This window comes from Thalia democratica, chromosome 8 (assembly GCF_965202585.1).
Source record: "Thalia democratica chromosome 8, ktThaDemo2.hap1.1, whole genome shotgun sequence".
In the NCBI taxonomy this organism is placed as follows: domain Eukaryota; kingdom Metazoa; phylum Chordata; class Thaliacea; order Salpida; family Salpidae; genus Thalia; species Thalia democratica.
The window spans coordinates 13,649,950-13,677,713 of record NC_139172.1 but is presented as its reverse complement, the minus strand read 5'-3'; the positions used below and the strand labels follow the sequence as shown (position 1 = coordinate 13,677,713).

The window sequence follows — 27,764 nt, the reverse complement described above, 5'->3', positions numbered from 1 at the left end:
CAAGTGCTATAAAAGTTATTGTTTCTTACTTAAAATTAAAGATGAATCTTACGTCACTATATTATATGTTTTCACTTTTTTATACTAATCTAAAAATGTTCTGTTCATAATTCTAATATCTGCTTGAAAATAACTTATTGAAACTAGTTGTATATTTTTAAGCAAAAGTATTGCAAAAGTATTTCTTTTATAATTTTAGAAGTACAACTTCCAAAATAATTAATTACGATTAAGAAAAAGAAATCCAATATAGAAAAATATACTGTGCTGGAAGGAAAGGTTTAAGGTAATTTTAAATTAATTTGTATTCTGTTAACCTAAGATACGCGGACCAAAGAAGTTCCCAGCAATTTTCTACCTTATTTTGGAGAAAAATCATGTGTAATTGAGAGCAAAGTAAAAGATTTAACAAAAACATCTTACTATTAAGTGTGTGCAGGAGTTATATTTCGTTCAAAACCTTTATTTATAAAAGTGTAGTTGAAGGATCCAATACCAGACCAAGACAAAAGTTGTATAGTGTACAAGTTTAATTGCTCTTTTAAAAAGAGCTATATTGGTCAGACTTTGAGGCACTAAAAAACCAAGATAATGAACATCTTGTGTGTTGAAATTCATTGAAAAAGAACCTGAAAATTAAAAAGACAACAAAAACGCAGCAACAAGATCTTCAGTTGCAGAACATCTAATAAATAATAGAGATTGTGCTAGGAAATATGACATATCCAGATTTAGAATAATCCATCATTGCAATAGTGTATTTGATCTTGTGAATTTAGAGACTATCTCCATATTTTTAGAGAAACCAGAATTGTGCAAACAAAAGGAAATCAATTACAAATTGTCTTTATTTAGTTAAATTATCAATTTTTTTCCCTATGTAGTTTTTGAGTTTGATTGTTTATTACTTTACACTGATTATTTAATTCGCTAATTACTTTGTTAGTTTTAACTTTTTGAGTTTTTATTTAAAAACTGTTCATAATTTTAAATTTATTCTACTGTTAGGTTCTGACAAAAAGTAGTGAAGTAGGTATTAAACTATCACAGAAAAACTTGAGAGAGTGTTTTATATCTCTATTATGCAACAGTGTTATGGTAAAACACTTTTTTAAATTTGATCTTATTTTATATAGTTTTTACTAAGCTACAAGATGCATTTTACAGATTTTAAAAGTTCAAAATAATTTTTGAGATATAGCAGGTCAAAGTCGGAGGCATCAATAGGTTCCTTATGGAGGCGCAAACTAAAACAACAAAAATAGATTATTTCACTATAAATCTATCTTCTCCTACGTTTTTTGAGATAACTACCTCAAAATTTCAGGAAATGTTCCTTGCAATATTTAGAAAATTCTGTCAGAACAAAATTTGAAAAAAATAAGAAATTAAAAATTGAATAAAAAAAAAAAAAAATTGTTATAAAATTACAAATAAAAAAAAATTGTTTTGACAGAATTTTCTAAATATTGCAAGAAACATATCCTGAAAGTTTGAGGTAGTTATCTCAAAAAACGTAGGAGAAGATAGATTTTTAGTGAAATAATGTATTTTTGTTGTTTTAGTTTGCGCCTCCCATAAGGAGCCTATTGTTGCCTCCAACTTTGACCTGCTATATCAAAAATTATTTACAAATTTTAAAATCTGTAAAAAGCATCTTGTAGCTTAGTAAAAACTATATAAAATAAAATTCAAATTTCAAAAAAAGTGTTAACCCCCCTATGCCCTTAAGGCCATAGTGGGGGGTCCAACACTTTTTTTTTACAAAAAATAACTTTTAGCCTTTATATGAAAGCTTTAAATACAAAATACAAGCCAGTTTTTATAGAATTCAAAAATATCATTTAACTTTTGAGATATTTTATTTTTTTGTAAAAAGTTTCAGATACAAATGTATGGACCGCAAGTTTTTTGAGGTCAATTTTCTTGAAAATTTTAAAATTCACTAAAAATCCATCTCCTTCATTTTTCAAGCAATCTTCTTCAAATTTTCAGGAAATGTTCCTTATATTATAAGTAAAAAAATAGTTACTTATGAAATAAAAAAAAAAACTTATGACACAAATTAAAGAAGTGTTTAAAAAAATTTTTCTTTTTTAATTCTTAAGTAATATTTTTTGTTATTGTATAAAGATTAGACTGTGAAAGTTTGAAGAAGATTGCTTGAAAAATGTAAGAGCTTTAAAAATGTAGGAGGAGATAGATTTTAAATGAAATAGTCTTTTTTTGCTGTTTTAGTTTTCCCTTCCCATAGAGAACCTATTATGTGGCCCGACTTTGACTGGTCATATCTCAAAAAATAATTTGAATTTTTTAAAACAATAAAAAGCATCTTGAAGCTTAAAAAAAACTCTATAAAATAAGATCAAATGGTAAAAAAAACATTGAACCTCTCTATGGCCTTAATCTTAGCAGTCTAGTTTTTAGTCAAAATTAAAATTTTGAATTAGAGCATTACAAATTTTGTCTTTGTGCTAATTTTTATTTATTCATAACTAAAAAACACTTGAAAACTTTTGAACAATTTCGTTAACTTTTAGTTAGTTTTTTTTTTATGAGTATTAAATAAATGAAATGGAGAATTTATTCATATAATAATTTAAAAAACCTTTGATATGATATTATGTTGTTTTTAAAAACTTAAGTTGTATATGACTTCTTTTTAAATGTTAGTGTAATAAAATAAGATAAATAATTTTTTTAGACTCTTATTTAAATATAAATATAAGTATTCATAAAAAATTAAACCTAGAAATAATTTTATCTTTAAAATAATTTGAATTAAGTGTTTTTATTAATTTTCAAATTTATATTTAGCTATGATATCATGATTATTTCTACTGAAAACTTGGAACTTTTACGAGTATGGCTCATAAAAAAGCTATCACCTATGTAAGTTTGTTTTAGTTTTATTTTAGATACAAATAATTTAAGGAATATTGTATGCTTACTGGTTAGTTATAGTATATCAAATTGAGTTGGTTATACTAAGGACCCGAGTTTAGTTTTAGTTTTTACTGTTATTAATAAGATACCAAAATTTCTAGATCCAGGAATATGTAGTGTTAGTTTTTAAAATTTTTTTGTGGGCTAAATTTGCACGTTTGTGTGCTGCAGTTTGCCAACCTCTGGTTGTTCATATCAAAAATTAATTGATTTTTTTTTTAAATCAAAGGAATATTAAGATATATTTTACAAAAAATAGTATTGGCTTTAAAAAGTTTAAAGTATTGTTTATAAGTGTTTTTGTACATTATAAAAAAAATAATTAACTTTTAATATAATTCAATTTTCTTAAAAGTTTTTGTCTTAGCTCCAATTTTTTTATTGTCTATTTTCCAAGAAGTTAACTAAATATTGAATTCTTTTTTTTATTCTAGAGTAGTGGTAGGCAGGTCAAAAAGGATTTTACTAAAAACTAGGCAATAGATGATGGTTTAAAGATAACACAAAATTAAAAAAATATTTTTTTGGAAACAAAATTATATCAAGCTAGTTGAAACTAAATTTTAAATGCGGCCTGGGGCCGCAGTTTGCCAACCTCTTGCTTAGAGATTCCAATTTTTTAGGAAAAACTCTCTAAATAGTTTAAAAGTATTAAAAAAATTTCTAAAAATTAAAGTTTTCAGCGCAAAAATTCACAAATAATCAGTTTGAGTAGTCATTAAAGTTTGTATACAAAGTTTAAAAAATGTTAAGAAAAAACTGTAAAAGCTTAAAGAAGACTTTAAAAAACCTATTAATTTAACCTATTTTTGATACCTTATATTTAAAGTACATTGAATTTTTTTCCTGGTAAAAATGTCTAATAGTAATTCGATGATTTTTTTATGAAATAAGATCAATTTGTACAAACAAAATGAACCCCTTTATGGTTTGAAAACAAAGTTTTAAAAACAACCAAATTTAAGTCATTTATCATAAAAATATACAAATTTACTATCAACTTGATTTTCAAAGCTTGTTTCATGATTGTTTTTGTACAAAGTTGAATTTAAAGTTTTTTTTATTAATATAAATTTTTTGAATTAAAAGAACAAAACTATTTCTAACAAATCAGGTCAGCAAAATTTTTTTCATATTATGTTAAGCCGTAAATTTTAAAAGTCTGTTGAGCTGCTTTTGAGTCTAAGGTTTAGACTTTGAAATTGCCAATATTATGCTTGGTAAAATTTTCTAAAATGTTTCATATACGGCTAAAAACAAATTATTGACAAAGTGTTATTTGTTGACAAAGTTATTAATTTTGTGTAATTAATTATAGTAGGTTTTAAATAATATAAAAGTATAAGTTCTTAATTAGTTATTTCAAAACAGTTGTGATGCAGAGCCCACTGCTTTGGCAAAATATGTTATTGCTTTAGTAAAAAAAGATAAAAAACAAGAAGACTTGAAAGTTTTATGCTACCAACAGCTTGAAATTTTTCTAAAAAATAGTAAGTTTTTAATTTTTTTTGTTGTAAGCTCATTGTCTTATTATAACTTTAAGTACATAGCCCTTAAAGATAGAATACATTTGTAATAATTTATTTTAATAAGTGTATTAAACTACCTAAACTTTTGTTTAAACAAGTTTACTACATGAATTAGATAGTTTACCATTTACAAAACTAATTTTGAAGGTACAATAAAATTTGTTTGTTGACTTATTTCAAATTCAAATGCATAATTCAGCTAATAAAATAAACAGTATTTATACTTTGCTATAAAGTTAGTACAATTTTGAATTTTGTAGTTAAAAAAGTTATTTAAATAATTTTAGATACTGATGATTTTGTTAACCTCTTGTTTGAATCTTTGAGAAACGAAAGTTACTTGCCTAAAGTGAAGACTGAAGTTAAAGTAGAAAAAGAAGTAAGTAAATAAAGACTTGTGCTAATCATATTTTAAATAATAAAACTTTAGTAGTTATGTGTATCTTTTTAACCATTTAAAAACTACTTGTAACAAAATGTAAATATATTTTTATATTTCTAGTATACAAAATACCTTTTTACTTTTATTGACCAGATAAATACTTTGCTTTATTAAAAAAAGAGCAAATACCAAATTCAGTGAATGTTTGTTTATTGCCTGACTCAAGTTTTTTAGGCAGAGCATTTTATAGTTTAGTGATTTTAATAATGTCAGAGTGCTCTTCTCAGAAACTCATAACAAAAAAAAAAAGAAAAATATTTACTGAATGTAATAGTAAACAAAGTATATTTTAGATATTTTCTTATATTGATTCATCTTTAAATTTTTCCACTTGCAGTAATATTTGAAATTTGGGTGTTTTGAATCATTTTAATATATTGTTATGCATCATTTCATACCTATAAATAAAAATTTTGTAGAACATCTCTTAATTGTATTTTAGATTAAATAATCCCCTTTCTACAAGCAACTTAAGTTTAACCCATAAACAAATAGCTAGATTAATAATCATTGTATAAAGTCTGAACTTGAATATAAGTTATTAATTTTATGTAAAGTATTTTTATCAATAAGTTTAGTTATTATTTTACTTAGTCAAAGTGTTGAAAAGTTAATGTATGCTGTTTTACAAACATTTTTGAATTCAACAAACTCTTCCAAAAACAACATAATTTTTCATAGCAAAAGTTAATAAAAGACTTATAACAGTTTTATTATGAAATAATTCAGCTACCTTTCTTAATTAACAACTTAAACATAAATTTGTATGAGTAGTCTTTAACAACATTTAAAATTTGATCAAGATTTGTCCTTTTCTACAAATTTTTATCAAATAGAGTATGTGTAAAATACTCTTGGCTTAGTTCTTAATTGATATTACCTTGTATAGAATTAGTATATACTGTAACTTTTTTAAAGAAATCAATGGAGCGCAGAGTCAAAAGTGAGCGTCGTGAAACGAGAAAGGATCGTGAATACAGGAGATCATCGTCTTCTCCCAGACAAAGACATGCAAGATCACCCAGAAGGACAAGATCAAGGTCGCCAAGAAGGCACAAAAGCCCCAGAGACGTGTTAGATTTAACCAAGATTAATATCCTAAGACTAAATTCTAACCTACAATTGCTTATTGTAAACAACTGTTTTCATTGATAAAAATCTTTTTCTTTCTTGTTTATTCAATTATTTTACTGTGTAATTTTGATGTTAAATGTCAATCATCTGAAGAAAAAAATTTCTTATAATTATTTCAGTGTTCTTATAAATAATCAAACATTTTAAACTTTTATATACATTTATGATATAACTTTTATGTTCAGTATACATTTTGTTAGCTATGGGTAGTAAAATTGATGTTGTACTACTAAGAATTAGCTGGAAATAAACTGTTGTTGAAAAACACTACTAAGTCTAATTCAAAGATATTTTTTAAGTTTATTTTTTTTAGAATCATTGTCTTAATTATATTAGTTGAAAGTTTTTATATATGTTAATCAAGCCAATTGAGAGTCATAATTGAAACAAAAAAAAACCGTAGTTATTTTTTACTTTAAAATTCATTATAGTTTTTAATGTATATCTACTTTTAATGTCTTTTATGTGTCTAATAAAAGTATAAACTTTTATACGTAGAAAATAAATGGTTGTACTAATTTCGTTTTCAATTCTTCTTAAACTTTCAGCCGTAGCAGACTGGGATACCGAAAGATAAGTCCTGATTGCAGGTACGTGTTTCTATACCTAAATTAATTATAATCTTTATGATTTTTCGCTCTCAATTTTGAACAAGTGTAATTATTATTTTTTCTAATAAAAAAACATTAATTAATTATAATTTTTAATTAAAAAAATAAGCAAAGTAAGCAATTTCACTGTTAAAAAACAAACTTTTAGTGTTTAAAATAAAATTTAAAATAATTAAATACTTGTAACGTATAAAAAGTTTTAGATTATATTCAAGCGTTAGTTTTATTAGTAATTTTCTTATTTTAAATTTATTACTTAATTGTATAATAGCAGAATTAAAGATCTCCTAGTTTTAAAAGCTCAGTTTTAACGTAACAGTTTTGAGTTCTTTTAGAAAGGTAATTTACTTTTAAGATAAAAACAAACTATTAAAAAAAAAAAAAAACAAATTAGGAGAAGGTTTTACAGAAGACGATCAAGATCTCACTCGCCTCCCAGGAGAAGAGTTTCCCCTCGCAGGCGGTAAGTCATTACTAAGAAAAATAAAAATATCTACAACAATTAGTGATGATAAATATCTAAAATATATATGGTTTGGATTAATGTTAATTTCTTATTTGTACTAATAACTAACTTAAACTACTATTTAAAATTTACTAAAAAAAGCTATAAAAAATATTTTAGTAAGTATGATAAAAGAAGTTAGAAATAATTTACTATTCAAGTTATTGTTGATATCTGTTTAGAAATAAAAATAAACTTAGTTTGATAAAATGTTTGTTTTTACGAAATCTTAAACCAGAAAAACTTCAGTTTAGACAATTGGAATACTGAGTCCATAGAAATAAAGCTGTGTAACTTTTATCTAAATTCATAGAGATATCTAAGTCCTAAGATAAAACAAACGTTTATTTTACCTTTGTGAAAATTTAGTAAAAGAACAATAACTATTTTTTAATAATTTTGAACCATAAGTAAATAGAATGTATAAAGTTTCAGGCTAACAGTTGCTATTATAAGATTCTTACGTTGAAAAGAAGTATGTAAATTTTCTAAATTTTTGCCATAAAAATTGGGACACGTTCAAAATCCACCCGCAATCAAAATCCACCCGCGATCAAAATCCACCCGATCAAAATCCACCCGATCAAAATCCACCCGATCAAAATCCACCCGATCAAAATCCACCCGATCAAAATCCACCCGAGTCAAAATCCACCCGATCAAAATCCACCCGGGTCAAAATCCACCCGGTTCAAAATCCATCCGATCAAAATCCACCCGATCAAAATCCACCCGATTAAAATCCACCCGAGTCAAAATCCTCCCGAGTCAAAATCCACCCGATCAAAATCAACCCGGTTCAAAATCCACCCGATTAAAATCAACCCGATCAAAATCCACCCAAGTCAAAATCCACCCGTTCAAAATCAACCCGGTTCAAAATCCACCTGATCAAGATCAACCCGGTTCAAAATCCACCCGATTAAAATCAACCCGATCAAAATCAACCCGAGTCAAAATCCACCCGAGTCAAAATCCACCCGAGTCAAAATCCACCCGAGTCAAAATCCACCCGAGTCAAAATCCACCCGATCAAAATCAACCCGGTTCAATATCCACTCGATCGAAATCCATCCGAGTCAAAATCCACCCGATCAAAATCAACCCAGTTCAAAATCCACCCAGATCAAAATCAACCCAATCAAAATCAACCCGGTTCAAAATCCACCCAATCAAAATCAACTCGAGTTCATTTTTTTTCGAAATAAGAATTAATTTCTAATAGAATTTTGTAATATTGAATAAAGTTATATGTTTAAATAACTATTGGTATAAAAAAGAGTAAGTATTTATAAAGAAAGAAATTTTAATTTATTTAATAAAATAGTTAAAAAAATAAGTTAAACAATATAATTAAACAGCATTAAAAAAAATATTCATAGTAGCTTTACAAGTATTTAAAATGTTTATAATTTATTAATGTTAGTAGTGTTGGTGTTACTTTTAAAAAAAGAAGTTAAAAAAAAATAAAAAAAGAATTACGCTCAGTTTTAATCCATTTAAACTTCTTTCTAATTTAATTTCCCAAAGTCAATCATAATTAAATAAAAATATTTACTAAGGATAACTCATAGTAAATTAAAATATCAAAACTATAGAAGTTTATAAATTAGAAGAATCTTTAATAACATTTATTAAACTAAAGAAAATTACAAAAATCAAATACCAAATAATGTAAATTTATGAAAATGTTAATAAAATGTTACAAAAAGAAAATTAAAATATTAATCTAAAATTTTTGAGCTTTTTTTTTTGATGTAAAAAGTTTTGTGTTTTGTGCTTTACTTAAATTTCAAAATAGTATTACATACAATATTTTATTATATAAAAAATTTCAACTAACAGTGTTTATAAAAAATAAAATATAGATAAAGAATTATATAAAATTGCTACGTGATAATAAAATAAAAATCCTTTGTTAAATTTGGAAAAACTATCACCTATTAATTATATTTTAAACATTGTTGTTTTCGACGTGGAAAAGACTTTAAAAGATATTTTTGGTGTGCGACTCGATAACTTTAAGGTATGTTCGTGCAAGAGGACTTAGACCAAATATTTTGAGCGCTTTTATTTGTCGTTTTGTAAACAATTTATTGACGTTTCTTTTATTAGTAATTTTTAAAAACAGAACATAAATTTTAATATAAAAATACGAAAACTAATTTACTAAAAATATAAATGAGAAATATGTAAGAAATCAATAACTGTTTCAAAACAATTTTATTGTTTTCTATCTAATTTTTGTTACAAATATTTTTTAGTTATTTTTTTTAATTTATACAATAATTTTAGCTGCTATTATCTTTTTTTCAAAGTGTTTAAGTTATTTGAATTTAATTTTTTAAATGTTTTTTTTAAAAACCATCTATTTTTGAAAAAACTAAAAATTGTTTCGTCTAAAGTAACTAAAGTTATAAGTTATTTTTAATTAGATAACAATTTAATTTGCTAGTTTTTAACTAATAGTACAAATTGAAAAGCTAAGCATTTTTCTGAGAATTCTAAAGTCCTTTACTTAAAACAAATATCGACTCTACAATTCATTGAGTTTGCTTAAATAGCTTGTAAATTGCAACTAAAAAAGTTAGTAGTTAGACTTGAGCTAGGGAAATTATATACTTTAGAATTGTAGTAATAAACAAATAAGTTGAGTTTTTTAGAAATGACACTATATTTATAACAAATATTACGAAAAAAAAACTTATAACATTTTTAATTTATTATTAAAATGTTCTATTTTTACATAAGTTCATTGAAAAAGAACAAGAGAGTTTAAATTCAAGTATAAGTTATTTTTATGAATTTTTGTACCAGACTGTAACAACTTAAACAATCGTATTATTAATTTTATTAATAGGTTAAGGCCAGTTTTGAAACTGATTAATTGAGTGGTTTAATAAAATTTAATCTCTTTTGGTTAACGTTTAAATTTTAAATTAAAATTTTCTAATCTAAAACTTTTAATTTACATGCGATAAATTTTCTTGAAATAATTTCCGACAATTTAAGTTAAAAGCTATAACTGCATGTTTTTAATTAATTAGTTGTAAACGTTTTATGTTTTTTTATAAATATAAAATTGCATAGAAATTGTAATTAAGTAAGATAAATTATTATTTACTGTTCAATATTATATTGTTAATTGATATTTTTTAATTCATAGAAATGGAAATGTTATTATTTACCACTATTTTTTTTAAATATAATCTTCATATAAAAAAAGTCCATTTGTTAAAACTTAAGAAATTTTAAGTAATTTAATTAAAAATGAAACAATATTAAAATTAAACAAAATTTTATATTGGTTATAATGAATTTAAACGGTAAAGACAACTATTGTTATAACAAATTGTTTAGTAGACAAATTAACTTTAAAAGCGTGAAAATTTTGACTAACAAATAAAACCGAAAATTAATAAATATTTAATTTAAAGTTAATATTGAAAAATCTTTAAATGGCAATACAGTAAAGGTAACTATCTAAAGTAAATTAGTGACCTTTTCTTAACAAAGATTTCTAATAGTTACAAGGTTTTTAAATGATATTCAGGAACTTAAAAACAAACTATTATAATTTCTTTTTCTTTTTTTTGAAAATTTCAATTTCAATTTTGTTTTGTTTAGCGGACCAAATTTACATGCTCGAGGGCCACATATTTACACTTCGAGGGCCGCAGTTTGCTGACCCCTAAATTAAATGGATTAATTTGTAGTATACATGGTAGCTTTCACTTGTAATACTCAGTTTTTATAAAAATTATATCGTGTGACGTATTTGTTTAAAAATTACTTAAAAGTTCTAAATTATTAAATTTTATACCTAGAAACAGTAAATTATAATTGATTGTCGTGTAATTGTGATTGAGATAATACAAGATTTTTTTTTCTGGCACATCCTTTAGTTTTCTAAAAGTTTTAACATAGTCATATTTGTATTAGTAAAACTTTAATTTATTTATCCTGACGTTGTTTAACTTTTATTAGCTCTTATAGTTATACTTATATCAAAAACAACAGTTCCTTTAAAACCTGCTTGCCGGCTGTAGCTATTCAAAATTATATTCAGTAATCAAAAAAACAAAAATATTTTTGTCAAAAATTCCTTATAATAAGCAAAAATACCAAATAACAACTCAAAAAAACCTCACAAAATAAGTTCAATCTGTAGTACAGTTTTTATATTCTTAGGTGAATTTATAAGGGACAAAAATACAAGATTTTATAAGTGTTTTTTAAATAAAACTTGTTTAAGATTGGTACTTTAGAGTGGTGAGATTTGTTTAAATGATACTTGATTTAAAAAGAAATTAATAAACAAGGTGCTTGTTTCGATTCGGTTGGATTTTGACTTTGGTTGATTTTGTGTCGGTAGGATTTTGACTCGGTTTGATTTTAACTCGGATGAATATTGATCAGGTGGATTTTGACTCGGGTGGATTTTGATCGGGTGGATTTTGACTCGGGTTGATTGTGATCGGGTGGATTTTAAACCGGGTGGATTTTGATCGGGTGGATTTTGAAACGGGTGGATTTAGAGTCGGGTTGATTTTGATCGGGTGGATTTTGACTCGGGTTGATTGTGATCGGGTGGATTTTAAACCGGGTGGATTTTGATCGGGTGGATTTTGAAACGGGTGGATTTAGAGTCGGGTTGATTTTGATCGGGTGGATTTTGAACCGGGTGGATTTTGATCGGGTGGATTTTGAACCGGGTGGATTTTGATCGGGTAGATTTTGATCGGGTGGATTTTGAAACGGGTTGATTTAGAGTCGGGTTGATTTTGATCGGATGGATTTTGAACCGGGTGGATTTTAATCGGGTGGATTTTAACTCGGGTGGATTTTGATCGGATGGATTTTGAACCGGGTTGATTTTGATCGGGTGGATTTTGACTCGGGTTGATTTTGATTCGGGTGGATTTTGATCGGGTGGATTTTGACTCGGGTGGATTTTGATCGGGTGGATTTTGACTCGGGTGGATTTTGATCGGGTGGATTTTGAACGCGGGTGGATTTTGATCGGGTGGATTTTGAACGCGGGTGGATTTTGATAGTATACCTAAAAATTAATATATACTAAATAAGTGATTTATGGTTTTTTAATTTGTTTCTTTCATAAAAAGACTATTGAGATTTTCAACTTTGATTGTTCATATCTTAAGGAATAAGCTGATTTAAAAATAGCTTTAAACAGTAACTTAAAGATTGATAAAAATGTAGAATATAAAACTAGCTTGTGAAATACAAATATTTTCACCTCCTTTTTTCCTTAACAATATTGCCGATAGAGTAAAACTTTATATTGTAATTAGTTCAAAATTTTTAACAGCTAGAATCTATATTTTGTGCTGTTCGTTTATATAATTTGCCAGGCTGAAAAAAAGTTACAGAACTTTACTCCAATGTAAGGCACCAGATGCACCCTAGTACACATATATAAAATAAAGTTAACATGAACTTAAAATGAAAAAAAAAAGTTTTTGAAGTCTAGTAGTTCAGAGTTACACAGAACCAAACAAAAGTTGTTAAATGATAATTTAGAGATACCTGTACCATAAAAGCTAATTTATGATTTATAAATTATAATACTTGGTAAAAGTACCTAAATTCGATGTTAAAATTTAACATAAATCGTATTTTTAAGTAAAGTGTTTGAGAATAATAGTTTATATGATTTTATGAACAAAGTTGGTCTTGTTAAGGGTTGCTCTATTAGCTACTTAAGTAAGTGTCATATGTAATTCAAGTAATAATTAAGAAGTAAACTTTGTCAGTGTTTTATGACAAATCTGTAAGGAATACGTTTGAAATAACCTTGTACTTTAAATTACAATGAATAAAAGATATTTTTGATTTTATTCTTTAAAATTATTTTCAGATATAGACATTCGTCTCCAAATAGAAAATCACCTCCACGTAGAAGGTAAATTGTTTTCGAATTTTAACAGTCTTTTTTTTTTGTTTCATATACCTTTGCTGTAATTTAAATCAAACAAGTTTTTAAAACTTTGTAAACTCTTTCGATCCTTATATAGGTAATAATTTAATTAGTAATTGGTTTTTTTAATTTATTTTGTTTGTTTTTATGTTAGTTATTTTAAAACTTTTAATTGTTTATGTTTAGTTTTGTTTTATTACAAGTTTCTTAAGTTAAGTTTTACAAAGCTTTAATTACCATTTTTAACATACTTATATAATCTTAAAAGTATTTATAAATAGTTTCAATACCTTTTGATATCTGGAATTATACTTTTTCAACAGTTTTTTTTTTATGTTTAAGTTAAGTATTTAGATTTGGTTTAAAATAAACGAACTAGCAAAATATTTTATCGAATATTCGCCAATTTTATAACTTTATTTATTTAAAACCCTATTACAGTGATGCACGCCCAGTGAATTTTTATATAGCTTTTGTTAATAGGTTTTTATAATTTGAGCTAATATTAAATGATTTTCTCTTAACTATTGATTGATAGTTTATAATTTTTTAATATACACTAGAATATAACTTTATATAATTTAATGACTACAGTTTCCAAAAGTAATAAGCCTTTCTGAACTACTATATAATTCGCGTTAGAAAGTTGAATTACTGAAAAATCACTTCGTAAACTATTATATTTGCAAACCATGCAATATAGATTAACAAAGTTATATATTTGTATATAGTAAGATAAGTAAATGAAAAAACTCATAAATAGTTACTGTAACTTCTACTCTAAAAGACTACTCAATAACTACTTATTTTTATGTTTGTGTGAGATAGACGTTATTTTAGTTAAGCATTTGTTTAAATATCAAACAAAATTCTTAAATTTAATTCTTTTTAGATTATATATCTATGTTGTAAACATTTTTAGTCTAGTTTATTTCTTTGTTTTAATTGTAACAAACTTATTTGATTCTAACCCATCACTAGTAATTTTTTACGTACAAAATTTGGATAAGTCCCTTGTGTTTTCCTAAAAGTTGTTATTTAGTTAATGTTTTAACGATAACTTAAAGTACGAACACCATTGAAATAAGTCTTATTGTTGCACAAAGCTAAACATCTTTATTTTTAATTTACTTTTATCTTAATTTTTAGATCTAGATCAACTAGTACTAGTCAAGAAAACTCGTCAGTAAGTGAAAAAAATGGTAAAAAGAAGGTAGGAAAGTGCTACGATTTCGAAGGTTTATGTTTTTTAAAATTAAAAATATTTTAGTTTAGTTATTTTGATAAATTAAAATACTTATGTTTAAATGTATATCTAGACTTACGTTTGATAAGTTAATCTTTAACTATTTTAGCAACAACTTTAAGTTTAAAAGTAAAAACTTTTGTATGGTTTTAGCTTCAACACTTAAAATTTTAAGATGTAAACCAAGTAAATATGTTTAGTTATGGTTGTTAGAACTTTAATCATATTTTTTAACAATAGTTTTTAATGTCAAACTTTATGTTTGTTGAGTTTGTTTTTTATCATACAGTATTAGAAAAAAAATTAATGAATTAACAGTAGTAACAGTTTTTTTTTAAAGTTTAGTTGACTCTAATTTTTTGGTAGCTATGAAAAATACAAAAGTACAACTTTAAAAACTATTCTAATTAACAATACCTGTAATGTTTTCAGAAAAGGGTTTTTGTGTCAAAGGCGATTCGTGTCCATTTGACCACGGTAATGATGTCGTGGCGGTTGATGACGATCAGGACGCAATCGATTTGGGAACGAGTCCGAACGTAGTTGCTAAGCAACCTGTCACTACGCCAGTATTGCCGCCAATCCATATTCCCCCTCCTACATTGATTGCAAGGGTAAGTTGAAGCAAATTAGTATGCTTCACGTTCTGAATAGTTGTATAAATGACGTAACTTTTCATTTTTTCTATTTTCAGGTCTTTAAAATTTTAGTAATTTTTTTTACTAAGAGCAAAATGTATACTGTTGTACGCTATTACTGAATGCTATCTTTTTTATATTTGTTGTTAAAGTGTAATACACATATGTTTTTATTTTTATTAAGTATTAAATTAATACGCAAACACTAAAAAAAAATTGTTACAAAACTAATTTTCAGAGCACTTGAATTGAAACTATAAATTTAATTACACAATTCTACGAAAGTTTTTTGCTTACCTACTTACCAGCTAAAGTGCGTAATAACCAAATTAAAACTTTAAAAACAGTAATATTAATTTTCAAGGAAAGCAGCTGTAATTTTTGATAAATTGATCATTTTGAAAAGTTGTTTTGCTGTAGAACTTTGTTTATGATATTTTATAGCATCGTTTTTAACTAAAATTAAAAAAATATTTTTCACTGATATATTAGACGTCTTTATATGTTTTTACCTTTTTTTTGCTAAATAAAGTAATCTGCATTAAGTAGGTTTTATGAAGGTTGTCGAATCTAATAATACTTTTCACAAGTATATCGTTATTTAAGTGTGCTGTAAAATAGCATTAATAAACAAAGTATTAATTTTTAAGTATTGTAAATAGTTTTCATATCACAGCCACCAACTTTTAACGTTCCACCGCCACAAATTTTTCCCAACTTTTCTCCACCTCCGTTACCAATGCTACAAAAATCAGCAGGTAAATATGTTACGCTTATAAATATCTTAGTTAATAGTATTTCAAATTCACTGTCTTATTTAAAAAAAATATACTTTTCTATTAGATTAGATTTTTTTTAAGAATTTTCTAACAAAAGTAACAGACTTTAAAATGATTGATATTTTTTTAGTAGTTTTGCCCCCAATACCATACCAACCTGAGATGGGTAACAAAAACAATTCATTACAAGCCTCTGTAGTTACTGGTACGTGCTTATGTATAATTTAAATATGAAAGTTTGCTATTTGAATTTTTTTTGCTTAGTTTTAACTTACAACCAAGTTGTGTTATTACTTGTTATATGTTAAAACATGCCTTGTTTTTAAGCTTGGCTGCTTTTTTCTAGTTTTTAGCAATCACGATATTGTAAGTACTTATAAATAAACATTGAAGCAAATTAAGAACCTGAACTTTTAAATATTTTTTCTATTTATAATTTAAGTTTTTTGAAAAAAGTTGAACTTTCTTTAACTTTATAAATGTGCTATAGTTGTGATTTAAAATTTGTAACTGAGTGATAATGATAAATAAAAACTAAATATTTATATTTTTTGAATTGGACCTTTTGTTTTTTTATATGATATTATAGAATAGTGCATTATATACTGATTAACATGAAAACAAAATGAGTTAGTTATTATATAAGTACTTTTAACTAACATTATTAGTAAATTAATAATCTATCTTTGTATTAAAAAATTACTTTTCAATTCTTATAAGCGCTAAAGTTTCTGTTTCAACAACTTGTTATTAGTTTGTGATAAATTAAATAGTTTATAAAATTATCCAAAAATTGTCAGGTTTAGGGGCAGGCTTGAAACGGCGCTTTGTCAATGAACTTGCGCTCAGTGGTGATGATGGGGAATTACCTAAAAAGAAACTATTTTCTGGACCTCGCAAAGTGTTACTAATCACTAGAATTCCCTCCAGCTTAAATAATATAATGAAGATGAACGAGCATTTTCAAAAGTTCGGCTCCATCAACAATATTCAGGTATATTGTGTGTTGAATAATTAAAACTGTATAATGGCATAAACATTTTTTATTATTCTTTTTGTTACATCAAATGTGTATAATATCTATTTTGTCTGATAAAATTAAACACTTTTTTTTTAGTCTGAGTTTGTGCTTTTATTACTTTAGCTGATTCTTAGTTTTAACAATAAGATTAACATATCAGGGTGGCCATTAAACCAGGAATCCTGGAGAAACCTGGAATTTGATTAATTTAAACATGAATTTTTCTGGTAAAACATGAAATTTTGAACAAAAATCACTTAAAAACATGAAAAAACCAGGAATTTAAAACAATTTTTACATGTTTAGTAGTAAAATTTTGATTTGACACGAAAAATCTATCATAAAGATAAAAAATTTTTGTCTTCATCAAGGTTTTTTTTATTAAAAAACATACTTAAAGTACCTTTACAGTATCTTTTTAATGTTGTTATACTATTTAAAACACAGTTTTTTACCTTAAACTTAACTTTAAACTAAAAATAGACCCAAAAACCTGGAAGGAATTTCCCAAAAACCAGTGGCCACCCTGACATATATATTATATCATATTGAATTTTTAAACAATATAAGCTTATTTGGTTGTAAGATAACACTTTTTAAATACATTTTGTATTTAAAATCTTTTTTTTAGTGTTTCACAACTGCTGATGCTAGTTAATTTATTGGTACTGCTTGTAAAATCTTAAATTAGTTAAATACTTACCTTTTATAGATAAAATTGATTTGTTCCACAGTACAATTCTGTACGATATGAAAGAACTTTTGTAGGAAATTATTAATTATGTACAAAATATTGAACTTTTAAAATCTAGTTTCTAAATAAATTATTATTTTATTTGTAAATCTGTATTTTCGTTTATCACTTCATTTAGTTGTTGATATGTCCTTTTCAATTAGTCTTATAAAAATAAATAAAAGTAATTGTTAAATTTTTTTATTGTTAATGTTTTCATGATTTGTTATTAAGGTATATAAAAAAAAATATTCAAATATTTTTGTTTCTTTTCTTGTAAGAAGTAATTACACTGTTCTGCTATTTATAAAACTTTTTTATTCAAAAATACTTAGCAGCTTGAAAAATATCAAACATTAGTAATTTGAAATAAATTAGTCATACTACTAATAACATATACATTTTACTTAAAAACTAATCTGAAAAACAAATTTAAATGAATATCTTCAAAGGTTTTGCAGTTTTTTATTTATTTAAAATCCATAACAAAATATAAATGATGTAGAACTTGTTAACTTACATATTGATGGTAGTTGTACTGCAAACAGTGTTGTTAATCAGAATAGTTTGGTTATTTTTTTGTAAATCTTAGGCTAGTTTTTATGCCTTCAAATATTTTTCTTAATAGCTGTATTTTTGTTCAGGCCTTTTGTTATTATTTTGACACTTTTTGATAGGTATTTTAGCTTAATTGAAAATGTTTTTTTTAAAGTTTATTGCTAATAAATAATATTTTTTATCCAGATTTTTTATTTACTTTGGCCAACTCAGGTTGGTTTTAATGTCTTAAAGAGTAGAAACTTTGTTCACGAGTCAATAGTTTTAAAGACTTTATACATATAAACGTTTTTACTTTTAAAGTGATAAAAAATTGTGATACTTTTTTAAAGCATAAGAAATGTATTTACAAGCTTAAAAAAACAAAATGTTTAAGAATGATAAAAAGCTAAACGATAAAGTTGTTTTTTTAATTTTGAAATTTAAAATATATATAAATTATGCGTTCACAGGTGAGGTTTAATGGGCGAAATGACCAATGTGTTGTCGAATTCGCGCATCACAACAGTGCCAAAGCAGCGCATTCGTCCCCTGCAAGTGTCCATGGCAACCGATTCATCAGGGTTTTGTGGTACGATGAAAGTAAACAGGGAAAAGGAGTGAAATATGTCAGTAATGCCGATGATGACAAGGTGTGCTTTTAAAATTGTACTAAACTTATAATATATATTGATATATATCCTATTAGAATTTTTTTTGAAAAATGCTAAAATAAATTAAACAGCACTACATGTATTAATGCATTGTAATTTTAATATTGATTAAAAGACCATTTATTGAAATTTACTATTTTAAAGTAGAACATCGAAATTTTTTTTGTGATTTCGAAATGATACTAATCTAGAAGCTAAAAACTTAATTGTTAAAATAATACATGAGAGAATTAAAAAAGTCCGATGTTTGTCGTATATGTAAGGTTAAAAATGAATATATCAACAAAGCTGTGCGTTTAAAATCTGAACTTGTGCAATGGACTAATACAGACCAAGTCTTAAATTTGTTGATTGGTAATCAAAAACAGTACAGTTTTTTAAGTTTGATGTCGTCGATTATTATCTTCCTATTAGCAAATAGTTATAATAAAATTACAAATTACTTAAATTCGCTGGTAATTTTACTAGCGTACCTAATGAAGACTTAAGGGCATAGGGGGGGGGGGTAAACACCTTTTTTTGGTTTTTGATCTTATCATATATAGTTTTTACTAAGCTACAAAATGCTTTTTGCAAATTTAAAAAGTTCAAAACAATTTTTGAGATATAGCCGGTCAAAGTCGGAGGCAACAATAGGTTCCTTATGGGAGGCGGAAACTAAAACGGCAAAAATTAACTATTTCACTAAAACTCTATCTTCTTCTACGTTTTTTGAGATAACTACCTCAAATTTTCAGGAAATGTTCCTTGATATATTTAGAAAATTCTGTCGGAAGGAATTTTAAAAAGATTAAAAGATAACAATTTTATATAAAAAAAAAAACAAAAAAAAAACAGTTTTTTTATAGTTTTTTTGTTATAAAGTTTTTATTTTTTAGTTTTTTTAAATACTGTTCCGACAGAATTTTTTAAACATTGCAAGGAACACTTCCTGAAAATTTGAGGTAGTTATCTCAAAAAACGTAGGAGGAGATATATTTTTAGTGATTTCTAGTTATTTGCCGTTTTAGTTTGCGCCTCCCATAAGGATCCTATTTGCCTCCGACATTGACCGGCTATATCTTAAAAATTATTTTGAATTTTTAAAATCTGTAAAAGCATCTTGTAGCTTAGTAAAAACTATATAAAATAAGATCAAAAACCAAAAAAGAGTTTTAACTCCCCTATGCCCTTAAGTCTAATAAAAAAAAAAAACGCCAAAAAGTCGGTATTTTGAACAAGAAAATCTGTGGCGCAAGAAGAGAAGAGATAATTTTTTAACAAGGACTTTTTATGGGTACAGAACTATGCGAGCTGGTAGGACTTTTCTAGTTTGGCGGGTTAGAAAGAGTTGGGTTGTAAAGATGGTTTAGCTGTTTTGCTAATTTTTTCTGGCTTTAAAGTTGAAATGTTAAAAAACGCATGCTAACTTCAAATCTTACCGTGGAATCACCACTGTTGACAACTGACTTTCTAGATAAAAGGCAGAAATTGTGTATATTAGTAAAAAATCTACAATTGTTTAAATTGTCTTGTCGTCATCTCAAAAAACTACTCTTAAAACTCAACATATTTTAAATTTTATAGTCATTTATTTGATGTTTTTTCAGATTTAAGTTGTTAGTTTAAAGCAAAGTTAATTTTTTGCATAAATAGCCCTGTACAAAACTCTAAATTACGTCCTAGTGTTTTTAATTTTTTATGTAATTCTCTTGCTGTATATTTAAGTTTTAGTTTTTAATTCAAAAAGCATATAAACTAATTTTTTGAATTTTGAAATAAATTAAATCTACTTTTTGATTAACTTAATGACGTAACGATGCTAAAATTTCTAGCTTGTTTATGTGCATTCTGAATTATGTTTTATATTATTATCTATATATTAAAATTACTAATGGATTACTCTATTATTCTATTTGGTAAAATATATAAGAATTTCATTATAAAAATCCATAATGTTTTATTGATAATAATATATTGAAAGTTGTATAGTATATTGATAAATTAAAACATTTTTACAGATTACAGTGAAGGATAGACTTGGAGTGATTTCTAAAAACAATACAAATGTTAGTAATTCTTTCTTACAAATTAATTTTGATAAAAAAGTTCAACTTTTTATAATGAAAATTAGGTTAAATAAATAGATTATCTATCAGTTCTTGAATTGCTAAATGACAATGTTTAATAAGTCTTACTTAAATAATAAAAATTTGTTGAAAAGCCATAGAAGATAACTGTCTCAATTCTTTAGAATAAAAACACTCAGCAGATTTATCGTATATTAAAATATTTTCGATTTTGTGGAAAACTTATAGAGAAATATATTAAAATCTTAGCTTGGATATGTTAAACAAGGAATGAAATTCTAGTCGTATAAAAACCATTTATTGGTTTTTAAACCAATTTTTATTTATCAAGTTATCAAAAACTGTCCGATTTAAATCTAAAAAGGCTTCATCCCATTCATCTTTAATTGATTAATAAAATTAAAATACAAAGTTATAAGTAGTATTCTAGTTGTAACCGTCTTTTATAACTATCATGTTAAGTAATTTTACATCTCATGAAATTCGCTAATCATTTATAAATCCTGAAAATAAAAAAAGGAATGCATTTTTTTCAATTTTTTCAATATTAAATAACCTAAAGCCTGGTTTTAAAATTTGAATGAGTTCATGTGCTTGCCCTAGGTTTTATATTTAAACAAATTTTTAATACTTAGTACAATTAGGTTTTAAATTTCATTTATTCTGCGAAACTAATTTTTAGTTTTAAGATTTTATTTTTATTATATTTATTTTTGTTTTTAGTATAAATTTATAAAGTTTGCTCTTTATAGATAAGTTAGTTTAAAGTTTTTATTCAGAGCTTCTAAAATTTTAGGATTTTTTTTAGGATGATGTTACTTTTATTTGTTTTGTTTTGGTGCTATTTTGCTGTAAAGTCCTTTTAATACAAGAGAAGATTCTACTAAAATAGCATTTTTATGTTATATTACAGACACTATATTTTATGATGTAACTAAAGTTATGTGATTCAAATTTAAAAACGTCCGGCATCCAAGTATTATTATGTACAAAGTAAACTAATAATATAGTTTGAAAAGTCGTTACCCTAAGCTTTCATTTGTAAAAACCCAATTGTTACCTTGTTATTTTTTTACTATTGTTTTTAATGAGTTGTTGAAAAACTAAATCTCAATTTAAACTGAAATTTTAAGGCTAAAGACTTAACTTTAATTTATCAAAATATTTTCACAGTTATTTAAATATATTCTAAAAGTAAAAACTACTACAAAGTTTAAATTTTTTATGAAAACTTCTTGTTTTTAAAAATCTTTATAGATTTAAATTTAGTTTGTGTATTGTATTTTAAGTTTATGTGATAGAAATAAAAGTTTATAAAAAACAACAGAAGAATGATGAGGAGACAAGTAAAATTGATGCTGCTGCTGAAGAAGCCAAGAAAAAAGCAAGTGAAGAAAAAGAAAAGCTCCTAAAAATGCAAGAATTAGCTAAAAAACAAGTACTAACAATCTTTTTTTTTATTTTCATAAAAGTTATATGTAATAAGTACAGTATAAAGACAAAACTAGTGTCAGTTTCTAACTTTTGTAATACACTTTGCTTACTTTTGTATATAATTTTAAGGTTGAAGAAGCAAAGAAAAGAGTTAACGAAAAGTTAGAAAATGAAAAAAAGCTACAGAAGAAAAAACAGGAAATAAAACAAAGGACTTTAAATTTGCTTAATCAACAAGTTACACAGAAAAAGGTACACTTTATGTTTTTTTTATGTGATATTTTACTAAAGAGTATTCAATTAATATAATCTAGTTTAGACATAAAGTTAAAAAAAGTCAACTATTTATGTTTTTGATTTAATAAATTTATAAAAATCTTAAAGCTTTTAGATCTGGTTTTAAATGTAGTAATATGGTCAAAAAACCTGTTTGTTTCTAACAAAATAGTTTTTATTCTAAAATGTATAATTGAAAGTAACGCTATTTCATATACTTTTAATTTTTTCAAAATTTAATAACGGCTAGTAAACTTGATAGTCTGATTTGCATATTTGCTGAGTCGGCAATTTTTTTTTTCCATGTTATTATTTATTTTATTTATTAAAACTTTATTATTAACTAGTTTTAAATATTTTAGGTAAGGTTGGTTAGGGATAAGTGCATAAATAAATGATTTTATTTAAATGCTGACTCAGCAATTGTGCAAATCAGACTGTTCTTAAGTATATTTTCCTCAATAAAAATTAATATTGAAAAGCTTTAAAACCTTGACTGAAATTTTTTTTGGTAGTGTTTTGCATTAATCTAAAAAATTAGATTAAAGTCAGCTAATATATACATAGAGATATATATAAACTATCTTTTATTATGCTTTATAATTGTGGGTAGATACATAATTTAAAGAAACCTTTTAATTAGAATATCTCATACAAAGAAAATACAATGCATTATAGTAAACAATTGCTCAAATATAAAGCTCTTCAAAAGTTTTAGTTTTCATCTAGTTTGAAACTATTATTTGAATAAGTATGTGTAAATCATAACTATGATGTGTAAAGTTGCAATTTTTAAATGTAAAACAATATAGTTAAAAACTAAAATTATTAGACTTGCTTAGATTTGTTATTAAAATTTTTTGGTTTTGATAAATTTGATTTTGAAATATATCTTTTTAGAATCCCTATCAATTATATAAATTAACGTACATATTACAATAATTTACACCAGTGTAGGTAACAATAAAAATTTTAATAAACGAAGACTTACTTTTTTTCCAAATAATTTTATTTTTCAAACGTAAGCTTGAACTTGATATAACAAACAATCTAACAGACTCTGTTGAAACTTATTGAAAGTAATCCAAAAATGACTAGCGAAGAGAAGACAGTTATAGAAAAGGTGTGTTGTTCATATTTGTTTTTACGTTTTTACGGCCTGTTCTAATAAAACTTGAAAAAATAAAACAACGTTCCTTGCAAAACTAGTGTTATAAAAACTTTAGTAATAGTTTCAATGCACTTAGTCGCTTTTTATTTGACATAATTCAAGTTGATTTTTAACTACGATTAATATTTAATAAGAATGTATTTTTTTCTTTGAAAAAAAAAGTTTCAGGTTTACCACTTGAGCTCAATTAAAACTGTTGAACATTTCAGGCTAATTAGAACTAGATTAGTTCTCTTTAGTTTTTAAGCTCATGAAAATAAATTACCTTTGTTAGTCCAATCCTGTAATTACCAAATTAAAACATGTAATGCATAACATATCGGAAATTGTATTAGTTTTCTCACCTTTTGATTTATTAATATGTCAATAAAGTTATAAATGTGGTATACTTTTTTTAAACAAACTGTTTTATTATTTATTAAGTTTTTGATTTAAAGTTTTCTGAATATAAAATGCTATTAAACTTTTATGACAACTCAATCTAAATATTTTTTTTCTAAGTTATTTTTAATAAACGAGTAAAATAATTCTTGATGGTTTTCGTTGTAAAGAGAAACGAGGTTGTAGTCTATTTCTATTAATTTTTCTTAAAAGTTGTAATATAACTTCAACAATATAAATTATGTTTTGTTTGATTATATATTTACTGCTTATAATAAATATTAAATGCTAATAAAGTATTTAAGTATCTGTACAAAGGTTTGATTTGGTTTTTAAACATCAAAGTATAACTTTTTGATAAAATGAATGTATATTAAAACCTTGAAAAGCATAAATTTAGCATTCATTTATTTGTGTTGTTTTTCATAACGACTGTCAATTGTTAAATTTTATAAGATAAAATGAAAATTAAATATTTTAAAAAGGGGTTGAGCTATTTAGAAATTTTGTTGAGGATTAACACAATTTATAAAACAATCCTGTATGCTAAAAAAATATATTCTATAATCTTTTTTATTGATTGATTTCATACTATTAATTCTATTTTAACAATAACCTACAGAAATTGGCTGCATTAGAAAAGAGCATTTTAGAGCTACGTCAAATGCTAAAGAAAGCTGCAGGGGTTGGAAAAGTTACAAAAGAAGAATCAAGTCTCACTGAACAAGATAAAAATAGAAAAGTATGCTTCATTTTGTTTGTAACAAATTTTTATAATTTTACTAACTGAAGTTTCGAACTTTTAATTTTTCATTTATAATCAAATTTGTTTGAATAAGTTTTTGATATTGTAAATAAAGACTGTTGTACATGCCTGGTATATTTTCAGTTTTAATAAGCTAATTTTTTTACATCATCAAAAATGTTAAAAACCAATTTTTAATACCATCATAATTCTAAAGTATTCGTCAGTTTCTAGAATTATCAAAAAAAAAACTGTAGTGTTCAGTGTTGTATGATTTTAACGTTATTTTCTGACCATAGTACTTTTATTTATTGAATTAATTAGTATAACTCTTGTCATTACTCTAGTTTGTTTTTAAGTAATTGTTTTCTATCATAACAATTATATTGTGGTTTAATTTTTATTCTAATTATTAATTAATTTAAAAAATCAAAGTCTTGTAAAGGTAGTTATGATTTTGGTTTGACTTAGGTAGCTGATAAGCTTTTGCACTCAAATAATAAAAAAACTAGTATATATAAACAATATAAAACATCGGCCACGAATCATGTTGCTTTGAATTGTTAAAAACTATGCACAGTTGATTAGTGTAAAAAGTATACTTCTAAGTATTTATATTTTTTCAGCCAACACAGGTACCATATCATCGTAGTCATGCTGTTAGGAGCCGAGGCGCAAAAATGATGGGACGAATGTCAAAATTCCACAAAAGTGGACATTGTTTGGACAGGAGACCATCAAACTTGAAAGTGACCGGATTTAATTTAGAGGAAAAGGATGATGTATTAGCAGCATTAGCAGTCAGTTTTTTACCTACTAGATATGCGTGATTCCTCACCAAGCCTAACTTACGAGCATTTACACGACAACTCAAATTATGAAATTTCAAATTCTAATAATTTTAAGTTATTGTGAAATATTTCTTTTGATAAATATATTTATTAATTTTTTTTTTTTACAATTTTAATCATATTAATTGAACCTTCAAGAATATTTAGAAAATTATTTTTTAGGTACGGCTAAAATAAGTTTAAAATCTGACTAAAATATAGCTTTCTTAACAATTTAGAGTTTTTTTCTGCTAGCTAATCTACTTGATTTTACTCAAGCTTGAGTTTGAACTTAATTAAACTTTTAAAAGTTTATATCAACTGTTACTTTTTTTATAAACTTTCAATTGACTTTTAAAACAATATTTTGATTTAGGAGTTTGGAGAACTTGACTTAGTTGACTTTAAAGAAAAAGAACTCTGCTATATTGTCAAGTTTAAATTCCGAAGTACTGCATTACAGGTTCGAAATTCAAAATACGACATTTTAACTGAATTTTTGTATGGTTCAAAAGTTTTCTGAATAAATATGAAGTTGTAGTTTATTATAAAATTTTACTTCTTCCTAACGATAATATGATTTTAGAAAATAGTAATTTTACGTAAATTAAGATTTAAACTAAACAGGTTTTAGTTGATCAACTGGTAGTAAATAAAAAGCTGTTGCAAGTCGATTGGGAAGTTAAAAAATGTAAAGACAGCATAAAGGTTTGTATTTAATTTTAAACCAAGTTAATAGTATGATTATTGTCTTATATCTAAAATATTAAAAGTAGAATTCATTATCACTAAGCCAGTTATAAATTCCTTTAATAACTAATTGATTTTTTTAGTAATATAATATTTTAAAGGCAGACAATAATAACCAAACTTTACTCAAAATATATAATTTAGAATTATTCTTTCTTCTAGCAATCTTACCAACTAATTTTGTTATACGTCTTTATTTTTCTTATAACTATTTTAATTAATGTGTTTAACACTATAGGAAGAGGCTGTTGAAAAAGTTAGCCCGAATCAAATACAAGTGAAAACAGAAAAATCAGTTGAACAAGTTTTGACTCCTCAAGAGTCGGTACAAAGTGAAACTCAGGAAGAAGCCCAAATTATAAAAGAGCTATCTGAAAACCCTGTAGTTTCTGATCCAGATACTGATTATTCGGTAATTTTTTATTAATGAATATGATTTTTGATGATAAAAAAACTTTGGTGCAAAAAATAAACCAGTATTTTAAATGTAACATATAATACTTTATTTGTATTTTACAGTCATTATTTTTTTGCTAATTTTTGAATATATTTTATTAAATTAATGTGCACTTGAGATAGGGTTTCCCAGAATGGGCAATATTGCCCCTTTAAAGGTGATTTAGGCTGCCAGGGGGCGTAAATTAGTAAGGCGGTGAAAACGTAAATGTGTATTAAATGGGGGATATCTAAAAATAGATGCAATTATTTTTTTATTTTTGAAAGAGGGCGTTTTTTAAAAAGAGTTTGGAATGCCCTGATTTAAAATATTTTTATCAATAAGATTATATAAAAATAAACATATTATAGTGACAATTTTTATTGCTCTTTTGAATGTAATATTTAAATATTTTTTAATATGCATGTAAATAAATGTAGGTCGAATTAGATGAAGCAGAAGACTATGGAGAAGTTGACTACAACGAAAATTTCTATGATATTGAGGATGAGCTCAATAACGACGATTATATTTGAACAGTTTCCGTAGATCTGTTGATCTAACACAAATAAAATTATTTAGAAATTAGACTATAAGTGATCTCTTTTAGTTAAAATTATTTATTTTCGTGATACTGAAAATAATTTTATTACAAGTTTGTTTACTTTAAACTTTTTTATGTCCACATATTTAATTACTATATAAAGCTCTGCAGTTTGCTATGAGACTTGCTGTCTAATATAATTAGCTTTTTTTAACAACTAAGTTTATTCAACAACTTTAACTTTCTAATATGACAGAAGGAAATAAATTTTAATGGTTTGTTTAGTTTTTAATTTGCGTGTGTTTTATTGATGAATTTTTACATACAAAAGTTAATATAATGTCATAAGTTTTGGCATTTTATTAACTTATTAAGTTTTTCCTAAATACATT

General features: G+C 25.1%; 1 protein-coding gene across 3 annotated transcripts; it reads left to right on the top strand.

Moving 5' to 3' along the window:
* The first annotated feature begins 207 nt into the window (after window positions 1–207).
* LOC145842006 (RNA-binding protein 26-like) lies at window positions 208–27,764 on the top strand. 3 transcript variants are annotated; one of them, XM_082949348.1, is made up of 24 exons: window positions 208–286; window positions 2,818–2,892; window positions 4,318–4,436; window positions 4,763–4,854; window positions 5,836–5,990; window positions 6,600–6,641; window positions 7,057–7,125; window positions 13,049–13,093; window positions 14,258–14,346; window positions 14,787–14,968; window positions 15,669–15,750; window positions 15,905–15,976; window positions 16,572–16,765; window positions 18,536–18,715; window positions 20,737–20,784; window positions 22,133–22,243; window positions 22,369–22,491; window positions 23,573–23,638; window positions 24,690–24,809; window positions 25,439–25,612; window positions 26,019–26,105; window positions 26,270–26,350; window positions 26,631–26,804; window positions 27,269–27,764. In XM_082949348.1, exons 2-24 carry the CDS (start codon window positions 2,828–2,830, stop codon window positions 27,362–27,364), a joined length of 2,466 nt encoding a protein of 821 aa, XP_082805474.1. In that variant the 5' UTR covers window positions 208–286; window positions 2,818–2,827; the 3' UTR covers window positions 27,365–27,764. The 3 variants fall into 3 exon arrangements, with proteins under 3 accessions (XP_082805474.1, XP_082805475.1, XP_082805473.1); XM_082949349.1 differs by having other exon boundaries at window positions 15,902–15,976; window positions 22,136–22,243; XM_082949347.1 differs by having other exon boundaries at window positions 15,902–15,976.

What these genes read in the sequence shown, in the direction of transcription:
- LOC145842006 (XM_082949347.1), top strand. Translation starts at nt 2,828, where the DNA reads ATGATTATTTCTACTGAAAACTTGGAACTTTTACGAGTATGGCTCATA. An exon ending in GTAATGCCGATGATGACAAG is followed by an intron (nt 18,716 to 20,736) that starts GTGTGCTTTTAA and finishes ACATTTTTACAG; the next exon opens with ATTACAGTGAAGGATAGACT. An exon ending in TTTCTAAAAACAATACAAAT is followed by an intron (nt 20,785 to 22,132) that starts GTTAGTAATTCT and finishes AAAAAACAACAG; the next exon opens with AAGAATGATGAGGAGACAAG.